Consider the following 20,817-nt stretch of genomic DNA (forward strand, 5'->3'; position numbering starts at 1 on the left):
GGAGAGTAGACTCTGGGATGGAGGTGCTTGAGAGGCGTATGAGGCACAAGGTGCAGGTCATCCTGAAAAACCCCGTGCATCCCCTCCATGTAATTCTGGAGAGTCAAAAGAGCACTCGGAACAACAACCGGCTCCTCTCCCTGCCCTGTAGAACGGAGCGGTTCAGGAGATCCTTCACCCCTGCAGCCATTAGATTTTATAATTCGGCTGTAGGGGATGCAATTTGCAATTTTTAATTTTTAATTGTTAATTATTGGTCTTTTTAAGTATTTATTGCTCTCAGGTAGTGTCCACATTATATTCTATGTATTTCCTGTCTGCGTTTGTTTTGTATCTGTGGGTTTGTTGGTTGGGGCCTCTGGACATCTGAATTTCCCTGAGGGGATCAATAAAGTATTTATTATTATTATTATTATTATCAATTTAGAGATTGACAAGAACAAAGCAGTTTTTCTAACATTGTGGCCATAATTACAATTTAAATCAATATATGAGGGCGTGACATTGCCAACAAAGAGCTTCATTCGGAGCCCGATATTCAGACTCACCGTGTGCATCTGGTTTGAAACATTGAAGGTTGCTGACACCCAGTAAAATGTTGGCTTGTCGCTGCAGGGCCTTTCCAAAGGGGTGACTCCCTTCCGAGATTACATAATAGAACACGCAGCCAGCAGAGAAAATGTCCACCGCACACGTCTGGGGAGAAGCAAGTAAACGTTTGTTTCAAACGGTTCTGCCCACGTCAACTACAGCTGAGTGATGAACACTCCTGCTCTTGGACACCAGGGACACTCACACAGGGAAAGAGAGAGACCAGGGCACTAAACTATTTCAGTCCGACAGCTCCGACCCAAACTTCACCCACCATTTTCATTCAGAGATGCTGCCTGGCCCACTGAGTTACTCCAGCACTTTGTGTCTATCTACTGTATAAACAAGCATCTGCAGTTCCATTCGAGAAAATAAAGTTGATATGGGATGAAGGTAGCTTTCATGTAAATGGGTGATCGATGGTTGGTGTAGGCTCTCTCTCTCTCTCTCTCTCTCTCTGTCGTTCAACCCAACTAGTCCATGCCGACCAAGATTCCCATCTGCACTCGACCCACTTGTCCATGTGCAACCCACATCTCTCTTCCTCACCTGTCTACGTACCTGAACAAATGCTTTTTAAATGTTAGTATTGTATCTGCCTCAACTACCAACTCGGGCAGCCTGTTCTATATACCCACCTCCCTTTGTGTGACAAAGCTACTCCTAAGTGATCTCCACTTATCCAGTGACCTGTTGCTGCACGTGTGTTACTGAGGACAGAACGTTCACACACACAGCAATGCGGGGGTTAACATCCCACCTTAAGATATTCATTCTCCACATATTACATCAACTTGTTTAACACCCGTTTCTGTGCTGCATATTAGTAAATCCCTTTCCGAACTTCTTCCATCAGCTGTTTGGGAGCGAACAGGCCCCGTAGTGCATGTGAATGATACAGATGTTGGGGTGAGCTCACCGGGTTTGCCTTACAGTCCTCGTTCAGCACCTCCGGGGCAATCCAGCCTTCCGTGCCGGGTACTCCAGATCTGCGGCTGAAGCTGTGCCTGCCCACTGCCAGCTTCTTGCACAGACCAAAGTCAGAGATCATGGCCTTCACTCTGCCATGGGCATTGGGCATGGAGATTAAAATGTTGTGCGGTTTCAGGTCTCTGTGAACTGAGGGAAAGTTTGTGCAATTTACACACTTTTAAATGACAACATAAATTAAACGAGCATTCAAACTCCGAAGCGGTGGAGTTACCTGTCCGACAAACCAGAGAACGTTTAAAATCCCGCTATGACTGGCTGAGAATTTAAGTTCACTTCAAGTAACTAGAAATAAAAAAGGTACGTGCATAAACTACCTGTGAACCTGCATCAGGTCAGGAAGTGTAGGAAGGAATTGCAAATGCTGGTTTAAACTGAAGGTAGACACATAAAGCTGGAGTCTGAAGAAGGGCCTCAACTTCAGCTGAAGAATCTCGATCCAAAGCATTACCTATTCCTTTTCTCCAGAGTTGCCACTGAGCTACTCCAGCTTTGTGTGTCTATCTTCAGGTCAGGAAGCGTCAACGGAGAGAGCAACAAAGGGGCCTGTCCCACTTACGCAATCTTTCCGGCAACTGCCGGCACCCGTCATAGTCGCAGCAGGTCGGTGAAAATTTTCAGCATGTTGAAAATGCAGCGGCGACCAGAAAAAGGTACGACTCTTTGGGCGACTACTCACGACCATACAGGCGTCACCCCGCGATGTGTCAACACGTGACGCCTGTATGGTCGTGAGTAGTCGCCCAGAGAGTCGTACCTTTTTCTGGTCGCCGCTGAATTTTCAACATGACTTTGATGGGTGACGGCAGTCGCCGAAAGAAATTGCGTAAGTGGGACAGGCCCTTTAATTAACATTTCAGTCGATGACTTCGCTTCAGAACCAGGAAGAATTGGAGTGTATGTTAAGTCACAGAGAGAGCGAAAGGTTAGAGAGAAAGAGAGTGGATAAAGGGAGAGAGACTAGAGTTGAGGCAGGAAGGAATGAGTTCCGTCGGCCTAGATCAGACTGAAGGGATGGGTGGAGGTCAAGGAATAGCATGTCTCCTGACAAGACACACAGGCCTCTCAGCGTTCAACACTGAGCCTTGCAGTGTCAGATACTCAGCTGCTCCAGGTTATATCAACACCGGCCTGGCCTGAATATTTCAGATTTCTAAAATCTGCATGTATTTTTTACATCTTGCAGTTCCAGTAACACTTCCCATTTTCCTCCGCTGTGTTCTCATTAGTTTAGATACAGCATGAAACGGGCCCTTCGGCCCACTGAGTCCATGCTGACCATCGACATCCATTCCCACTAATTCTATGTTTAAGAAGGAACTGCAGATGCTGGAAAATCGAAGGTAGACATAAATGCTGGAGAAACACAGCGGGTGAGGCAGCATCTATGGAGCGAAGGAAATAGGCAACGTTTCGGGCTATCTTTCTTACAGTTTGGCTTTCTTCCCAACCAATTGTTCAAGCGCTTTTGATTGCAACATGCGCCTTAATTTAGTTCAACAAAGAAACTGACAAGTTTCCATAGATGCTGCCACACCCGCTGAGTTTCTCCAGCATTTGTCTACCATCACTCATTCTCTCCACCGCTTGCGTTCTGTAACGGGGCTGATTTCCTGGTGATGATGAAAGTTCACCCAGCTCAAGTGTTAACTATTTCTCTCTCTCCACAGATACAGCCTGACCTGCTGAGTATTTACAGCAATTTTATTTCACATTCTTGCATCTGTGTTTTTTGTTAAATACCCAAGTGTTTCATTTATTTAAGGTAACTTGCCATCTTTGGCCTGTAGGGTCCACTGCCACCTAGTGGTTTGCATCATTATTGTGATCTGGAATTTAATGAAGACTTAATAGTAACTTTATATATTTTTTAAATTATAAGAGACAGTGCAGAAATTTGACCCACTGCATCCACACCAACCATTTTGCTCAAGTACACTAATCCCATTTGTCTTCACTAGGACTGCTCCAAACCAATTAGGAGCAGATGAGGGCATTCGATCCAATTTGTGATCCCAGCTACAAAGACAGACGTGTACAGCAATTCGTTCTTCCCCCGCACAATTAAAGCATGGAATAATCTCCACCCAACTATAGTTACCTAACCAGATGCAACTAAATTTAAAGTAGCACTTTCTTCCCAATAACCCTTTCTGGCTTAAGCCCTCCCTTCACCACCTCCAGTTTAAATTCCATTTGGAATATTTTAGAGGACCAAGAACCAAGACTGCAGCTTTCTAATGTTATCGTACATAGTACAACACAGGAACAAGCCCTTCAGTCCACTATGTTTTTAATATGCAATGCATTTTTATGTAATGTTGCCCCTTGTCTGGTCCTTGAGTCCGAAATAAAGTTTATTATTATTATTATTATTATGTTAATGCCAAATCAAACAATCTCCTGTCCCTGCACCCACTCCACATCTCTCCATTCTCTGCATATCTATGGGCCTATTTAAAAGTCTCTGAAACGTCACTGATGTATTTTCCACCATCATCCCTGGCAGTGTGATGTACGCACCCACAACTCTGTGCAAAAGGACTTGCCCCACACATCTCCTTTAAACTTTCCCCATCTTAAAGCTCAGCCCTCAGGTATCTGTCCACCCTATCTATGCCTCTCATAATGTTATAACCTTCTATCAGTTCCCCCCTCAGCCACCGATGCTCCAGTCCAAGTTTGTCCAAACTCTCCTCAATTACGTACAATTAGTTTGCATGGATGTGGGGGATAAAGCAGGGCGAATTAGAAAGTGCTTTCAAACAGCTCACATACACAATGAAGTGAATGGCATTGCATGGTCCATGAAAAACTAATGTTCTGCTTGCTTTGCAAGAGGGGATAGGGGAGAATATTAGAGAGAATAGATGAGATGGTATACAAATCAAAAAGCAAATATTGTGCAAAGACAATACTGAGGGTGGTCTGGTTTTGCTGGTGTAAAGTCAATGGAATATTCCGTGTATAAACTTATGGTGGTGTGATTACATCTATCTATCTGTATATTACTAAAACCCATCTTGTTTATTATTATGTCTGTCTGTTTGTCTGTGCAGGGTTCCTGTAATTACGCCAAAATGGTACACAATAGCACTACAATTTCTGTGTAGTGCTATTGTCCTGGTGTGTAGTGTATCAAGTTTCGTTCAGATTGATGGTATATTTTACAAGTTATTCACATTTTAAACTTTACAAAAAGCACTTTGACAAAAATAACTTGCCCTGGCCGTCAGCAGCATACATTGTCATGACGTCACGGAAATTACAACGTCATGACGTCACAATGGGATCCCGAATTTAATTTCAAAAAAATTTGCCATGTTTTTCCCCCCCCCCGTGTACTTGCTTGGCCTCACAATGGGGACCCAACGACTTCAAGGGTAAGTTTCCTTCTACTTTACAAATGCCTCCACGGGTCCTCGATTCACTTTATTAACTTTAACTTAATTTCAGCCGACAACGACACAACTTTGAACACGGCAGCCGCGCCTGTGCAGTTTGGTGGAATATTGCGTTGGGGGAGCCGGCCCAACAGGTCCACACTTGGTCTAATTTCATTATATAATTGAAAAGCAGTTAGTACACTACCCAAATTAATATCATCACCGGCAGGGTGGTGCAGCGATAAGAGTTGCTGCCTTACAGCGAATGCAGCGCCAGAGACCTGGGTTCTCTGTACGGAGTTTGTACGTTCTCCCCTTGACCTGTGCGGGGTTTCTCTGAGATCGGTTTCCTCCCAGTCAAAAGATGTACAGGTTTGTAGATTCATTGATAAATTGGTAAATGTAAAAATTGTCTCTAGTGTAGGATAGTGTTAATATGCGGGGATCGCTGGTCGGTGCGGACCCGGTGGGCCGAAGGGCTTGTTTCTGCGCTGTATCTCTAAACTAAACTTTACACAGGCGTCTCAAACTGGGCCCTCCAAATTTAAAAGGGAAATCTATAGTTTCAAGAAATCAAAATAAGGATCTAAATCATTACATATTTCATATTCACAGCACGGTGTGTTTATATTTGTACTGCCAGTGTTATTCCTTCTGCCGAGAGCTCAGGAGGATCTTCCTTCTCCCTCCCCCGTGCCCTGCCCCACACACGTGTTTAGTGAATCGAGGGCACCACAGCCAGCAGCAAGGCTGAAGACGCTGGCAGGTACGTGTGCTTTGCTTACCGATATTGAGCGAGTGTAAATAGGCCAGGCCGGATGTGGTTTGTTGAAGAAGAATTATAGGCTCCAAGCCATGGCGATCAAAGTCCTTTTGTTCAACATACTGAGAAAGAGCAAAAAACATGACATTTGTTACAAGAGTCAGGTACAACCACAAAACAAACAATAGAACAGGCATTTCAGCCCAAAATGTTGTGCCAGACACAGTGCCCTCCATAATGTTTGGGACAAAGATCTATCATTTATTTATTTGCCTCTGTACTCCATCATTTGAGATTTCTAATAGAAATTTCTAATAGTATAAGAGAGCTCTCAGCACCTAGTCTTTCCTCCAGTCTTTCCATCACATTTGGAAACTTTTATTGCTGTTTATTAACATGAGGACCAAAGTTGTGCCAATGAAAGTCAAAGAAACCATTATGAGACTGAGAAACTGTTAGAGACATCAGCCAAACCTTAGGCTTACCAAAATCAACTGTTTGGAACATCATTAAGAAAAAAGAGAGCACTGGTGAGCTTACTAATCGCAAAGGGACTGGCAGGCCAAGGAAGATCTTCACAGCTGATGACAGAAGAATTCTCTCTATAATAAAGAAAAATCCCCAAACACCTGTCCGACTGATCTGAAACACTCTTCAGGTGTGGATTTGTCAATGACCACTGTCCGCAGAAGACTTCTGCTGGTCTGTGGAGCGGCCAGCCGCGGGCGGCGGTGCTGACTTTGACATCGCAGAGCCTGGGATCTTTCGCCGAGATTTGTCCAACGTGGCCTGTCGGCTTCGGAAGCCGCGGTCTCCGGTAAGGAAGCGGCCATTCCAGGTATCCCAAGGCGCTGAGAGGGTTCTCCCGACGCTGGAGCACCATCACCCGGCGAGAAGGGCCTGAAACATCGGGCTGCTGTAGCGGCGACTGCGGAGGCCTCAATAGGCTCGACTATGGGTTGACAAGGGGATGGGGACTGGACTTTGTGCCTTCCCTCACAGTAGGAACCATTGTGGGAGGATGTTTTTATGTTTAATGTTAAGTTCCTTTATAATATTATGTTGTATTCTTATTAATGTGCTGCAATGGCAACTTGAATTTCACTCCACCAATTGGTGTATGTGACAATAAATGAACCTTTGAACCTCATTGAATGCAAAGGATATACAACAAAATACTAAACATGACTACGTTCATTACATGACATTGCTTTTCTATTACAAATCTCAAATTGTGGAGTACAGCGGCAAATAAATAAATGATGGGTCTTTGTCCCAAACATTATGGAGGGCACTGTGTGATGCCAAGGTAAACTAATCTAATGTGCACTTAATCCATATTCCTCCATTCCCTGCATATCTATGTGCCTATCTATGTGCCCACCACTGTGGTGGATGTTTATGTTAACTTTTATGCGGTTGTGTGTCTTGTTGCTTTTCACTTAGTATGTCTGTAATGGAACACAAATTTCACTGTCCCTTAGGGCCTGTCTCACTGGATGCCATTTGCACGACACGCAGGTGGCACATGAGGATTTTGAGAATCCCAACATCCCAGGGCGCCGCGGGCTACCGCGCGTCACTGCCTACGGCACGTCTCACCACGCGCGCGTCGTGACGCATAAATGATGCCGCGTAAATGAAGCGCAAATAACGCCCAATTGGGACAGGCCCTTTACTTGGTACATGGGACAATAAACTGACCTTGAAACACCACTATTGTATCAGCTGAGTTGCTCCAACACGTTTGTGTCTATTTATAAAAGAGTGTAATGGCTGGCATAGATGACAGTTCACACCACTGTGGCACTGTCTGCTGGAAGCCACTCTTGCCGCGGCATTGAGCAGTGATGCAGCCGCTGCGGTCCTCACCTCCTGCAGAGTAGCAGTGCACAGCTCCGTGGCTATGTACTGGAACTGCCGGTCTTTCTCGGTGCAGAAGTAACGGATCACGTTCGGGTGCTCGTCCGACTCGCGCAGAAGCTGCACCTCGCGGTCCGCGAAGCTGAAGCATTCGGGCAAGATCCTCTTGACCGCCACGTATCGATCATCAAACCTGCCCCTTGGGAAGACAAGGCCCAGATAGTCGCAAGTTAAAAACATCCGGATTCATCGCTTAAAGGAAGACATCTGTTTTAGGTTGAGTAGTAAGGGTGCTCAAACAAGAGGAGACACAAGGAACTGCAGATGCTGGTTTACAAAAAACAACAGAGTACTGGAGTAACTCAGAGGGTCAGGCAGCATCTCTGGAGAACATGGATAGGTGACGTTTCGGGTTGAGTCGGGATCAGTCTGAAGAAGAGTCCTGACCCGAAACATCACCTATCCATGTTCTCCAGAGAGGCTGCCTGACCCGCTGAGTTATTCAGTTTGTGTACTCAAGCAAGTCTGAAGAAGGGTCCCAATCCAAAATATCGCCTGTCCATTCCTTCCACAGACGCTGCCTGACCCGCTGAGTACCTCCAGCACTTTGTATTTTACTGAAGATTCCAGCATCTGCAGTACTGTGCATCTCCAACCAGGAGTAATCTCTGTCCACAAGAAGCTAGCTCTCACCACAAGCGACTGTTTAAATCACATATTCCAGATCGTGGAAATGAACGGTACGTACTTGAATACAATCGTTCCTTCAGCTCCATGTCCCAGGACATCCTTTGGATGAAACACAATCTTCCCAACTCTCACCATATCAGAATCGTCATCTGAGGAACAACAGCAAAGGGGTAAACCTATTTCCTTTGAGACAAGATACATTAATAAAACAGTAACTAAGATTCCCTCATACTCTCTAGAAGGTGGCACAATGGCACAGTACTAGTTGCTAACTGCAGCACCAGAGACGTGGGTTCAATCCCGATCTGTCCGTGTGAAGATTGTACGTTCCCTGTGACCTGTGTGAGCTTTCTCCTGGTGTTCATGGAAACATGTTCCCGATGTTGGGGGAGTCCAGAACCAGGGGCCACAGTTTAAGAATGAGTAAGCCATTTAGAATGGAGACGAGGAAACACTTATTCTCACAGATGGTGGTGAGTCTGTGGAATTCTCTGCCTCAGAGGGCGGTGGAGGCAGGTTCTCTGGATGCTTTCAAGAGAGAGCTAGATAGGGCTCTTAAAAATAGCGGAGTCAGGGGATATGGGGAGAAGGCAGGAACGGGGTACTGATTGGGGATGATCAGCCATGATCATATTGAATGGCGGTGCTGGCTCGAAGGGTCGAATGGACCTCCTGCACCTATTGTTCCGGTTTCCTCCCACACTCAAAGGCGTAGAGGTTTGTAGGTCGAGACCCTTCTTCAGTCTGACACGAAATGTCACCCATTCCTTCTCCACAGAGATGCTGCCTGTCCCACTGAGTTACTCCACCATTTTGTGTCTATCTTCGGTATAAACCAGCATTTGCAAGAATCAATCAGATTCCCCTTTCGCCCCCCCCCTCACCCATCCACTGCGGGAGGTACGCTCGACTCCACCCCCACCATTTTACCTCCATCTTCTTGTTCCGTGGCGGAGCTGCCGAACTCGGAGATGGAGTGGTTGGAATACACGGAATGGTTGGAGACTCGCGGTGACACGCTGGGAGTGTTGGTGCTGGAACTCTCCGTCCTCAGTCGCGGCGTTTCCACAAAGTCGGACCCCGGGCCTAGGATGGGGGGGCGGAAAATGAGTTGCCGCTTCTGCATGAGCTCCAGCCTTTCCTCCAGGTGCTTCTGAAACTGCTCATGTTGCAACTGTTGCTGCTGCTGTACAGTCTAAGCAAAAAGAAGGATTTTTAATCGGCTAACTACCGGAGCCACCACATTAATCATTAACCACCACAGAAATACAGAAATTAGTATTGCATTTCAACAGATTTAGTTGAAATAAAACAGATGCATGTACGGCACAGATGACCTTCTGCCCAGGCAGTGCCTGGCGTTATAGGATGACTGCTCTATGAGCTGAGAAGTGGTGGACTAGGTCAATGTGGCGCCTGTGGATTGTGCAACAGGTCATGTAGTCAAGTCAAGTCACTTTTATTTCTATAGCACATTTAAAAAACAACTCTCTTTGACCAAAGTGCTTTACATTGGTGGAGGTACTAACGTTATATAACATTGGTTCATAGATTGAGTACATACATGAATACATACATATAGCCCTCCCTCAGGGGACGTCAAGAAATGCTTGAGAGTAAAGATGAGTTTTAAGTCCCGACTTAAAAGAGTCGATGCAGGGGGCAGTTCTGATAGGAAGAGGGATGCTGTTCCACAGTCTAGGAGCTGCAACCGCAAAGGGGAGAGTAGGCAGGCAGGCAGGCTGTGTGGGAAATGCTGCACTCCTCCTGCTAATTACTCAGGACTTCTGTGTGTCCCCAGTGAAAGGGCCAAAAGTCCGAGTGCAATTCCTCACCATCCTCAGGAGATTTGGATTTACACAAGCTCCAATTAATGCAGATCTTGCAACTCAGATCTCCCTTAGTGGAGAAAGCCAGAGAATGGGGTTGAGAGGGAGAGATGATCAGCCATGATTGGATGGACGAGTAGACTTGATGAGCCAAATGGCCTAATCACTTATGAAATGATGAACTTATATCTTTCAACAAAACAAAGCAGTATTAAATAAACAAGCAAAGTTTGAGAGGCAAGTTAACAGAAAGAGAAGGCACAGTGGTGCAAATGGTAGATCAGCGCCAGTGAGACCAGGTTCAATCCTGCCCTCGAGTGCTGTCTTTGTGGGGTATGCACGTTCTCCCTGTGCTTGCGTGGATTTCCTCCGGGTGCTCCAGTTTCCTCCCACATCTCAAAGACGTGTGGGTCTGTAGACCGATTGGCCTCTGTAAACAGCCTCTAGTGTGTAGGGAGTGGATGAGAAAGTGGGATAACAAGGAACTGATGTGCACAGGTCATCAATGGTCGGTAAGGACTCAATGGGCCGAAGGGCCTGTTTCCATGCTGGATTTTTCAATCAATCAGTACATACAATAACCGAATGGGTTAAATGCCACATTTGTTGAGGGCCACGCCATCTTATCGGATTCTATCTCGTACATGCCTTATCTAAATGCTGCCCCAACCACTACACAGAGTTGCAGTGCGTATTACCTTAGGGTAGGTGATGACAAAGGCCACCCATCCAGCCAGCAGAAAGGTACTGAAGACAATGGTGGCCATGTCCTTCAGCACAGAGTCCACAGGAGCCTCGTGCTTTGGCTGCGATGTGCTGTATTTTTCGTTGAGGCCGTTAAGAATGTCAAAGTCCTCCGCAACTTCATCAATGCTTGGGTAATGCTGAAATAAAGTTGAAAAAGAAACAGCGTGTCTGAAAAAGGCGAATGTGAATCGATGCAGGAAGAGACGTCGCCACTCACAGAAACACCATGCTTAACCCGAAACACATTTTCACTTGAAAGGCGTTGTTACGCCACTGTTGCGGTGTGGCACGTCGGTACGTTTGAAAACAGTCCATAAGTAGTAAGACATACGTACATCTTCAAATAGGTCGTTCTGCGGGCTGGTGGCGATGATGTTGTCTGGAATTTTCTGCACATTTTCAGGAAAGTCGTTGAGGATCTTGGTGTGTGCTGCCAGTGGCAGTTCATGGTGACCTGGAAATAACACAAGTCGAGGAAAGCCTTCTTTATATACACATAACTGTTCTCTTAACGTTAGGCATTCGTTAATACAATTTAAAATACTGCATAGACTTTATTATTCAAAGTCTAAACTGAATAAGATCTTCCCAAATGTTTCCTCTATTTGTGATAAATGTCCCCTTCAGGAAGCAACCATAACTCATTCTTTTGCCTCCTGTATAAAGTTACATAATTTCTGGAGAGGAATTTTTGAAATTGTTTCTAAAATACTTTAAATAAAATTGGACCCCGACACAGAATTGATTAGTCTAGGTACGTCTGTCAGAAGCCTGTTCTGAGTAAACATTATTTCAAAGACGTTTCCTTAATTATGGCCTGATAATGGCGAAAAAACTAATACTTAAATTTTGGAAACACACAGATTCAGATTCCCTACTGTAAAGATGTGGATTACAAACATGTCCTAGACACTACATTTGGAAAATATTAGGCTTGTCTTGGCAGAAAAACCAGATCAAGTTTTCAAGACATGGACACCCTTTACCGAATTCTTACAAGGATAGTATGGCACAACACAAATTTGGATTTGAAATCCAACTATGGGTTGGGTTAGGTGGGCGGGGGAGGGGGGGGGACGAGGGGCAGGTATATCTCCACTTTGTTCTTTTTTTTCCCCTTTTCCTCTCTTATATCTTTATTCGCTCTTTGGCCACACTACGTTGGTAGTCTACGGGTCCTATCTTTTCACTTTTCACTTTTTCCTTCTCTTCTTCTTTCTCTCTTCTTTTCCCTCATTTTCAGGTTAAAAGGTCAAAATTGAAGCTGTGCAATAATTGTATAATTTTACATGCCAAATGTTTTATTCTTGTACAATTGCTTCTAATAAAAATAATTTTAAAAAAAGGGAAATGACGCGTGCTGTTAAAGCTGAGCTCAACACTGACTGCAGGGACGAGCAGAGCAGTGACCATCACACAGGGCAGCGCGGTGAAGATACTGAGGGCCCACCGAGTCCGCACCGACATGCTAACACTACCCTACACACACTGGGGACAAATATACATTTACAGCAAGCCAATTAACCTGCATACCTGTACGTCTTTGGAGTGTGGGAGGAAACCGAAGATCTCGGTGAAAAACCCACGCAGGTCACGGGGAGAACGTACAAACTCCGTATAGACAGCACCCATAGGGATCGAACCCGGGTCTCCGGCGTTGTAAGGCAGCTCTACTGCTACGCCATCGTGCCGCCCGGATCCCTTCACGTGGTCAAATGTCAGTACGGCCAAACCCAAATTACAACAAAGCTTTGTTTTGAGTGAAAGGAAACTGGAGTATCCGGATTAATCTGGTCACGAGGAGAACGTGCAAACTCCACACAGACAGCATCCAAGGTCAGGATTGATCCCGTGCCATTGCTGGGGACCTTGCCTAGAGCCGGCTTTCCTACCGAGTTGTGCCGACGGTGACCTTTCCCGGGGGAGCCTTTAACACCGAGCAACTCTTGTCACACTGCCCCCTGCTGCCCACAATGATTCTTACCGATCAGAAACCACTGGTTCCTTAGATAATCGATTGTGTTTTTGACACCTGGTGCGAAGTTAACGTTGATACTGGGGGTGGTGTCACATTCTCCATGGTCTGCGATTGTAACGTGCTCTGTTTTAGGACCTTCAAGTAGTGGGAAGGCACTGCCTCGTGGCTGTGAAAACAGAGGCGGTGTTAGAGATACGCTACAGTTGCACCTTTAAGAGAACCCATGAAACCTAGCACTTTCATCAAATATTTATCCAAACTCTCTGCGTCTTGCTAAGTGTCGTCTGTTGCGCCTGTAAAATGGGCCAGTTTGCTAAGTTAAATAGTGGTTGCGTGAAAACACATTCCTTAAATCACTAACGGTACAAAAAATCTCCTCCGGGGCAGCACAGCGCACAGCAGTAGACTTGCTGCTTTATAGCGCCAGAGATCCGGGTCGATCCTGACTCCGGGTGCTGTCTGTACGGAGTTTGTACATTCTGCTCGTGACCGCATGGGTTTTCTCTGGGAAGCTCCAGTTTCCTCCCACACTCCAAAGATGTACATGTCTGTAGGTTAATTGGCTTGGTAAAAATGTAAAAATTGCCCTTAGTGTGTGTAGGATAGTGTTAATGTGCGGCGATCGCTGGTTGGTATGGACCCGGTGGGCATAAGGGCCTGTTTCTGTGCTGTATCTCTAAACTAAACACTGACGACATCTTTGTCCTCTCACTAAGTTTCCAAGTATCTCAGTTTCATATTAATTGTCAACTTTACATAGCAGTTTAGTGAAAATAATCAACTGAAGAGAGACATTGGATAATGTTAGTCATATACTTTCAGGAAAGGTCAGGAACTTTCTTTTCACCTTCCATCACAGTGAGGAATGTGTAGGAGTCACTGTGATGGATGTTTATGTTAAAATGTGTTTTCTGAGTCTGTTGCTTATTAAATTGTATGACTGACCTGGCCAGAGAATTTCACTACACCAATTGGTGTATGTGACAATAAATGAACTTATGAACTTATACTATCAGATAATGGTTATTTTAAATAAAGCCCGATTTGATATATAAAGGTAAATGAAAGTACAATTTCCTACCACAACAGCCACTCCTTCATGGACCAATGACGACGATGCGTACAGACTGGTGGAGTATTTCCCCACGTACAGAGTCGGCCTATGGAAAGGTCACAGTAAGAATGGAAATACAGCTGCCCATCAGAAATCTTCCCACCACACACACCCATATACACCTTTCTTTCTGCTCTCCCAGCTCCCCCCACACTGTCAACCAGTTCCTTTCCCCTCCTCCACCGTCTCATAGGTTCTAGGAGCAGAATGATGCCATTCGTCCCATCAAGTCTAGGAATACTGTCACGGCCGGAAGCAGAGCCCAGGAATGGGCAAGTTAAAGAAAGCATTTTCACAGTGTCCATTCCTCCCATCTCTGTAATCTACCCACAGCCTGGAAACACCCAAACTATCAGCGCACTTCCAATGGCGACTCCATGCCTCACCTTGCTCCTTTAAGATGCTCCATAAAACTTCCTCCTTGATTAAACCCTTGGTCAACTGATATTTCCTCCGAGCCCATCGGTTTCTGTTCTATAATGCTGACCTGAGCTACATTGAAGGCATCGCACAAGTGGAGGCTGCTTCTGGGTTTTCACCAGTTAAATGTGCTGTTGAATCATTCACTCCATCTTGTTGCTACTGTGAAGGATACGTGATCATTTGTGCCATCTCCTAACGTACGCGTTTGCTCAACAAACGGTACAAGTGCACTTACATCAGCTTTTGCTTGGTTTCCGCCTCTTTCAGGAAGGGGTACTTCCACTTGGTGATGCGTCCCACCTCCCCCGACATGAACGTGAGGTAGCGGAGGGTTTCGATGCCGACATTGGTGTGCATGACTTTCCTCAGCCCCTCCTGCTGCCAGATGTACACGGCCACCACGGGGGAGGCGTAATTCTGGATCCACAGAACGTCGCCCGACTCACTGTCCACCGTCACCACAAGCCCGTCTCCGTTTGATGCAAAGTGCAGCATTTCTGAAAGATGGTGGAGAGATGTTATCCGTACAAGAAGCTGCAATCAATGGTCTCCATGCAAGTTGCTCTTAAATTTATATCTTATTGTCATTTCCCTCAAATTCCTGTTCAACTTCTCAAAGCATCATTCATGAACCAGTACAAACAGGGAAGCAACAACTGCGTCGTTGTAAAATATACCTAATGGAATTTGTTTTGAGGTAATTCAATAGCTGTAATCCAGTGGGGTTTGGCTGGGACACAGGCCGTTTAGTTTTTTTAGAGACAGAGCGAAAACAGGCCCTTCTGCCCAACGAGCCTGCACCGACCAGTAATCCCAGCACATTAATACTATCCTACACACACAAGGGACAATCATACCAAGCCAATTAGCCTACAAACCTGTACATCTTTGGAGTGTGGGAAGAGTTCCCAGTGAAATCCCACACGGGGAGAATGAACAAACTCCGTACAGACAAGCACCTGCCGTCAGGATCGAACCCGGGTCTCTGGCGCGGTAAGACAGCAATTCTACCGCTGTGCCATCGTGCCACCCATACAGTACCCTAGCTTATGGAAGGACCATTCAGAAACCTGTTCCTCCAGTTTGCATGTGGCCACACTCTGGCAATGGAGGAGGCACAGGACAGAAAGGGCAGTATGAGAATGGGATGGGAGTTAAAGTGGTCAGCAAGTGGACTGCCAAATTGAACGACAAATTCATGCCATTTAATTGAGTGTCGATGCACTATCTCAAGGTTCAAGATTCAAGAGAGTTTATTGTCATGTGTCCCTGATAGGACAATGAAATTCTTGCTTTGCTTCAGCACAACAGAACATAGTAGGCATGACTACAGAACTCCTTTTTAAATTATCAAGATGGCAGAACATTAGCCGAACAACTGAACGCACTCACTGTATTCAGTGTCTTCATCGGGCAGCGTGGATGAGTAATCAAAGTAGGTGGCGTTCCAGCGCACCTCCCGGTTCTTGGTGTCGTACATGGTGATCATGTACTCTGCAAAAAACAAGTGTGTGTGAGATCGCAACAAAGGATCAAGGGAGCACTGACTTCAGTAGACAAGTTGCTAACACTCAAAGCTAGAGGTTCGGCAACATTCAATTATTTTCATTAAAGGAAGTGGTTACATTCACTGACACGCTTGTATTCTTTGCTCCAACTCGTCTTCAGAATGAGACTGTGGGAAGGAACTGCAGATGCTGGTTTAAACCAAAGATAGGCACAACAAAATGCTGGAGTAACTCAGCAGGACAGGCAGCATCTCTGGAGAGAAGGAATGGGTGACGTTTCGGGTCGAGACACATCTTCAGAACGAGACTGATATACAAAAGTCTGAAGAAGGGCCCAACCAGAACTGTCGCCTGCCCATGCCCCCCACAGATGCTGCCTGACCGGCTGAGTTACTCCAGCACATTGTGTGTTTTTTATTGTAAACACGTATCTGCAGTTCCTCGTGTCTCGAGATTGCCATCAATCTCACTTTCTTTGCCATGTCACCTGGTGACATTAAAAATAGCACTCTTCTTTCCAAGGCAAACTAATTTTCCTTTTCCCCTGACAAATACGTCTGACTGGTTAGCACGCAACAAAAGCTCTTCACTGTTCCTCAGTACATGTGACAATAAACTCAATACTGCCACCTCTGTTCCACAAGTCCCATCGTCTGGCTGGCATTCCTCCGTGAAGCTTAACTTTGGGCTTTGGTATCTTATAACATAGAACAGCACGGCACAGAAAGATGCCCTTCGGCCCACAACGCCTGTGCTGAACATAATATAAAGATAGACTAATCTCCTCCGCTAAAGGCGGGTTTAATCCTGACGTAGGGAATGGATGCAAAAGTGGGATAACATAGAGCTAGTGCAAACGGGTGGTCACTGGTTAGCGTGGACTCATTTCCATGCTATATCGCTACACTACACGCGATCCATTTCCCTCCATTCCCAGCAAATCCATCCTTCTTCCACTGTGGGTCTGTGGTTTCCCAGTATCGCCTCACATCTGGAATCCACACTGACAAAGGCAACAAAATAAATAACAATCCTGCCCAGCTTTCCCCCTCCCTCAAGCTGCCAATTAGTCCCAGTCTGTCTGACAATCCTATTCAGTTGGCTCAGCAGTTGCAGAAACGCGAGCAGCCACCGGAGGGAGCCCCAGTCACTCAGTTGAAGCACAAATGGACCAAAAGATATCCAAGTGTTGCATCAGAACACGTGAAGTAATGCAACCCCTTTCCAAGTTCAAGTGAGTTTATTGTCATGTGTCCCTGATAGGACAATGAAATTCTTGCTTTGCTTCAGCACAACAGAACATAGTAGGCATTGACTACAAAACAGATCATTATGTAAATATATACACATCTTTTATCACAATAGCAATTCCCTGAGCTGTTCGTATATAATTTTTAGTTTTGTTTAGGCCTTTACACAGGAACAGGAACTTCAGCCCACAATGTCTCTCCCAAACATGATGCCAAGACAAACTCATCTCATCTGCCCGCACATGATCCATAACCCTCCATTCCCCACATATCCATATGGAGCCTCCTTAGCCCTCTTGGGGAGAGAACTCCAAAGATTCACCAAGAGACGAGAAGACATTTCTTCTCTTCGAGTCTTGAGCAGAAGCCAACTAACTGACAGACCTGTTTGTTCTTGGAGTGTGGGAGGAAACTGGAGCACCCGGAGAAAACCCACACAGTCTCAGGGAGACTGTACAAACTTCATTCAGAGCGCGCCTGTAGTCAGGATGGAATCTGGGTCTCTGGCGCTGTAAGATAGCAACTGTACCGCCGCGCCACTGTGTGGCCCGAGGTAGCAGATGGCCACTGCTGCTCAGAGAGCATTTACAAAGCTAAATACCTGCCGTGTTTTACCTGTACGTCCAAGGTACAGCAGAGGTGTAGATGGACACATGCTCTCTGCAAAAGATGCTGTTAAAGTCTGCTGCTTTACACCAGTCATCGGGTCGACAACGTACCAGATGTCCTGCTTCTTTCCTGAGGACACACATTGAAACTGGATCTTAATAAATTGTCAAGAGTTTCTTCAGAAATTACCAGCAGCCCCTTCACGAGCCACAGCAGACATCTTTGTTTACACCAAACTCAGGCAAACTCCAAGCTCAAGTAAAATTATCTAATCAGTACAGATAAAACACACCGCAGCCTTCAACTCCCGCAGTTGACGAAACAGTGCAGGCTCTGAATATGTTTCCATGTTCTCCGAGTACAGATATGGTGTCAGAGGGGTCGCTGATTTAGTTTCAGTTTAAAGATACAGTGTGGAAACCAGGCATTCAGCCCAGGAGTTCATGCCGACCAGCGACCCCTGCCCACGGGTGTTCAAGATGTGGGAGGAAATCAGAACACCTCGGGGTACCTCGTGGTCATCGGAAACGGGTACACTCCACACAGACACCACAAGAAGTTAGTCACAAGAGTCGGCTACAGTGGCACTGTCTGTGGTGTCACTCTACAGCATACCCGGACGCCAGCCAGGTTCCATTTGAGTCGGGTCATCAAGGTAGGGCAAGTGACTGCAGTGTGGCACCTGATGCTATTAGTTTCAGGAGGGAAATTTGCTACTCGGGAAGGCTTGGTTGTGTCCATAATCAACGTATAGTGGGTCCCATTGAAGAGGGTGTAACACTGGACCTCCTGAGGGAACAAGGCATGACAAGTGATGCAGACAACAGTGGAGCAGCTTTGGGCCGGTGGCTATAATTCTATTTGTTTCAAACTTGTTTAATTTAGAGATACAGTGCAGAAACAGGCCTTCCAGCCCACCGTGTCCGCGCTGACCAGCGATGCCCGTGCACTAACACTGCCCTACAAACACACACACACATTAGGGCCAATTTTACAATTTTTACCAAACCAATTAAATTACAAATGTGTACGTCTTTGGAGTGTGGGAGGAAACGAGAGAAAATCCATGCAGGTCACGGGGAGAATGCACAAACTGTGTTCAAACCCAGATCTCTGGTGCTGTGTGGCAGTAGCACTACCCACCATACCGCCCCACCGCCGTGAAACCTTGATTAAAATGGGAGAAAGGGATGGGCTGAATAATTACAGGGGGGTTGGTCTAACATTAGTCCTGGGACATTTACGTGAGACATCTTGAAGGACTGCATGAATCAGTCATTGCAGGGGATGATAAATCAAGAATAATCAGCATCAATTTGTTTCGGAAGTTTTCTTGACCAACAAATGGAGCTATTTGCGGAAGTAGTCACCAATGACAATGTGGGTGGAGCATTGATACACCAAGTCCTTTTCATACCGTCCTTACAATGGAGGAGGCCATTTGGCCCCGTCAAGCCCATGCTACATTTCAGAGCATCCCCATTCCCCAATTTCCTTGTGACTCTGTCTCCCACAGTTTCCCCATTAACATCCACATAATCCTCCTACCACCCACTTATAATCAGAGCCATGGGCAGCACAGTGGCGCAGCAGGTAGACCCATTGCCTCTCAGTGCCACAGACCCAGCATCCATCCTGATCCTGGCTGCTGAGTTTGCACCTCTCCCTGTGACTGCGTGGGTTTCCTCCCGCCTCCCAAAGGCGTGCGGTTTGTAGGTTAATTCCCCTCTGTAAGTTACCCTTAGTGTGTAGATATGATGTAAAAGTGAGATAATATAGAGCTGGTGCGAACGGGTGATCGATGGTCGGCATGGACCTGGTGGGCCGAAGGGCCTGTTTCCACATCTCTCTAAAGCAATTTGCTATAACCAATTAATCTAACGATCCACAGGTGTTCAAGATGTGGGAGGAAGCCGGAACACCTCCGGGTACCTCGTGGCCATCGGAAACGGGTACACTTAGACACCACAAGAAGTTAGTCACTAGATGTCGGCTACAGTGGCACTGTCTGCGGTGTCACTCTACAACATACATGGATGCCAGCCAGGTCCCATTTGAGTCAGGTCATCGAGGTAGGGCAAGTGACTGCAGTGTGGCACCTGATGCGATTAGTTTCAGGGGGGAAATTTGCTACTCGGGAAGGCTTGGTTGTGTTAAATATGTCCATAATCAACGTATAGTAGGTCCCATTGAAGAGGGTGTAACACTGGACCTCCTGAGGGAGCAAGGCATGACAAGTGATGCAGACAGTAGTGGAGCAGTTTCAGGCCGGTGGCTATAAATCTATTTGTTTCAAATTTGTTTAATTTAGAGATACAGTGCAGAAACAGGTCTTTCATCCCACCGGATCCGCGCCGACCAGCGAACCCCACACACTAACACTACCCTACACACACTACGGACAATTTACAATTATACCAAGCCAATTAACCTACAAACCTGTACATCAGTTGAATGTGGGAGGAAACCGGAGATCCTTGAGATGGGGCTGGCACTGTAAGGCGGCAACTCTACCACTGCGCCACCGAATGGAATAGAATTGGAGTGGTCTACAAGTTAAAATCCTAAATTAGGGCGAGGCCAATTTTGGAAGCGTCAGGCAGGATTTTGTAGAGGTCATATGAGTGACATTGTTTGTAAGTAATGGACAGCTGGCAAGTGGGAGGCTTTTCAAGGTGTGATGGCCCTTGAAGAGCAGTACCTGCAGGATTATGAGCTGGAATGTGGGATTAACCCAAAATGAGAAGATTTACCAAACGGTGGCCATGTGTGCTGCAGGGGGATTTGTAACGGTTCTACTAATCCTTCCATTTATGCAATTTCAGGTAAATCAGCAAGATTAGTGGGCACTTCGAACGAGTCTTACTAAAACAGTACTGTTCTATAAATAACTCAGTTAAAAATAAGACATTTCTCACTATCCTATTTGCTCATCAAAACCGCCACTATCGAGGGCGACTGCAGTTTGCAGCTGTAGCTCCAGCACACTTGGTCTGGTTTTAAACAATCTCAAGATCTGTAAACCACTTTAAATTAGTCCAAAAATAGAGAACTCATTGTACCTGGTCTAATCAGA

General features: G+C 46.0%; 1 protein-coding gene across 1 annotated transcript in view; it reads right to left on the reverse strand.

Moving 5' to 3' along the window:
* The window catches only part of ern1 (endoplasmic reticulum to nucleus signaling 1), a 59,728-nt gene that overhangs the window by 7,166 nt on the left and 31,745 nt on the right, over window positions 1-20,817 (reverse strand). The window contains exons 6-18 of the mRNA XM_033044116.1: window positions 17,748-17,870; window positions 15,767-15,868; window positions 14,610-14,871; window positions 13,919-13,997; window positions 12,844-13,003; window positions 11,195-11,313; window positions 10,811-10,996; window positions 9,214-9,478; window positions 8,342-8,432; window positions 7,603-7,792; window positions 5,753-5,852; window positions 1,511-1,710; window positions 549-696 (exon numbers count right to left, since the gene is read on the reverse strand). Coding sequence (XP_032900007.1) covers window positions 549-696; window positions 1,511-1,710; window positions 5,753-5,852; window positions 7,603-7,792; window positions 8,342-8,432; window positions 9,214-9,478; window positions 10,811-10,996; window positions 11,195-11,313; window positions 12,844-13,003; window positions 13,919-13,997; window positions 14,610-14,871; window positions 15,767-15,868; window positions 17,748-17,870 — 2,025 coding nt within the window. The remainder of the gene's footprint in view (window positions 1-548; window positions 697-1,510; window positions 1,711-5,752; window positions 5,853-7,602; window positions 7,793-8,341; window positions 8,433-9,213; window positions 9,479-10,810; window positions 10,997-11,194; window positions 11,314-12,843; window positions 13,004-13,918; window positions 13,998-14,609; window positions 14,872-15,766; window positions 15,869-17,747; window positions 17,871-20,817) is intronic.

The sequence above is a fragment of the Amblyraja radiata genome, chromosome 26 (assembly GCF_010909765.2).
Source record: "Amblyraja radiata isolate CabotCenter1 chromosome 26, sAmbRad1.1.pri, whole genome shotgun sequence".
NCBI lineage: Eukaryota > Metazoa > Chordata > Chondrichthyes > Rajiformes > Rajidae > Amblyraja > Amblyraja radiata.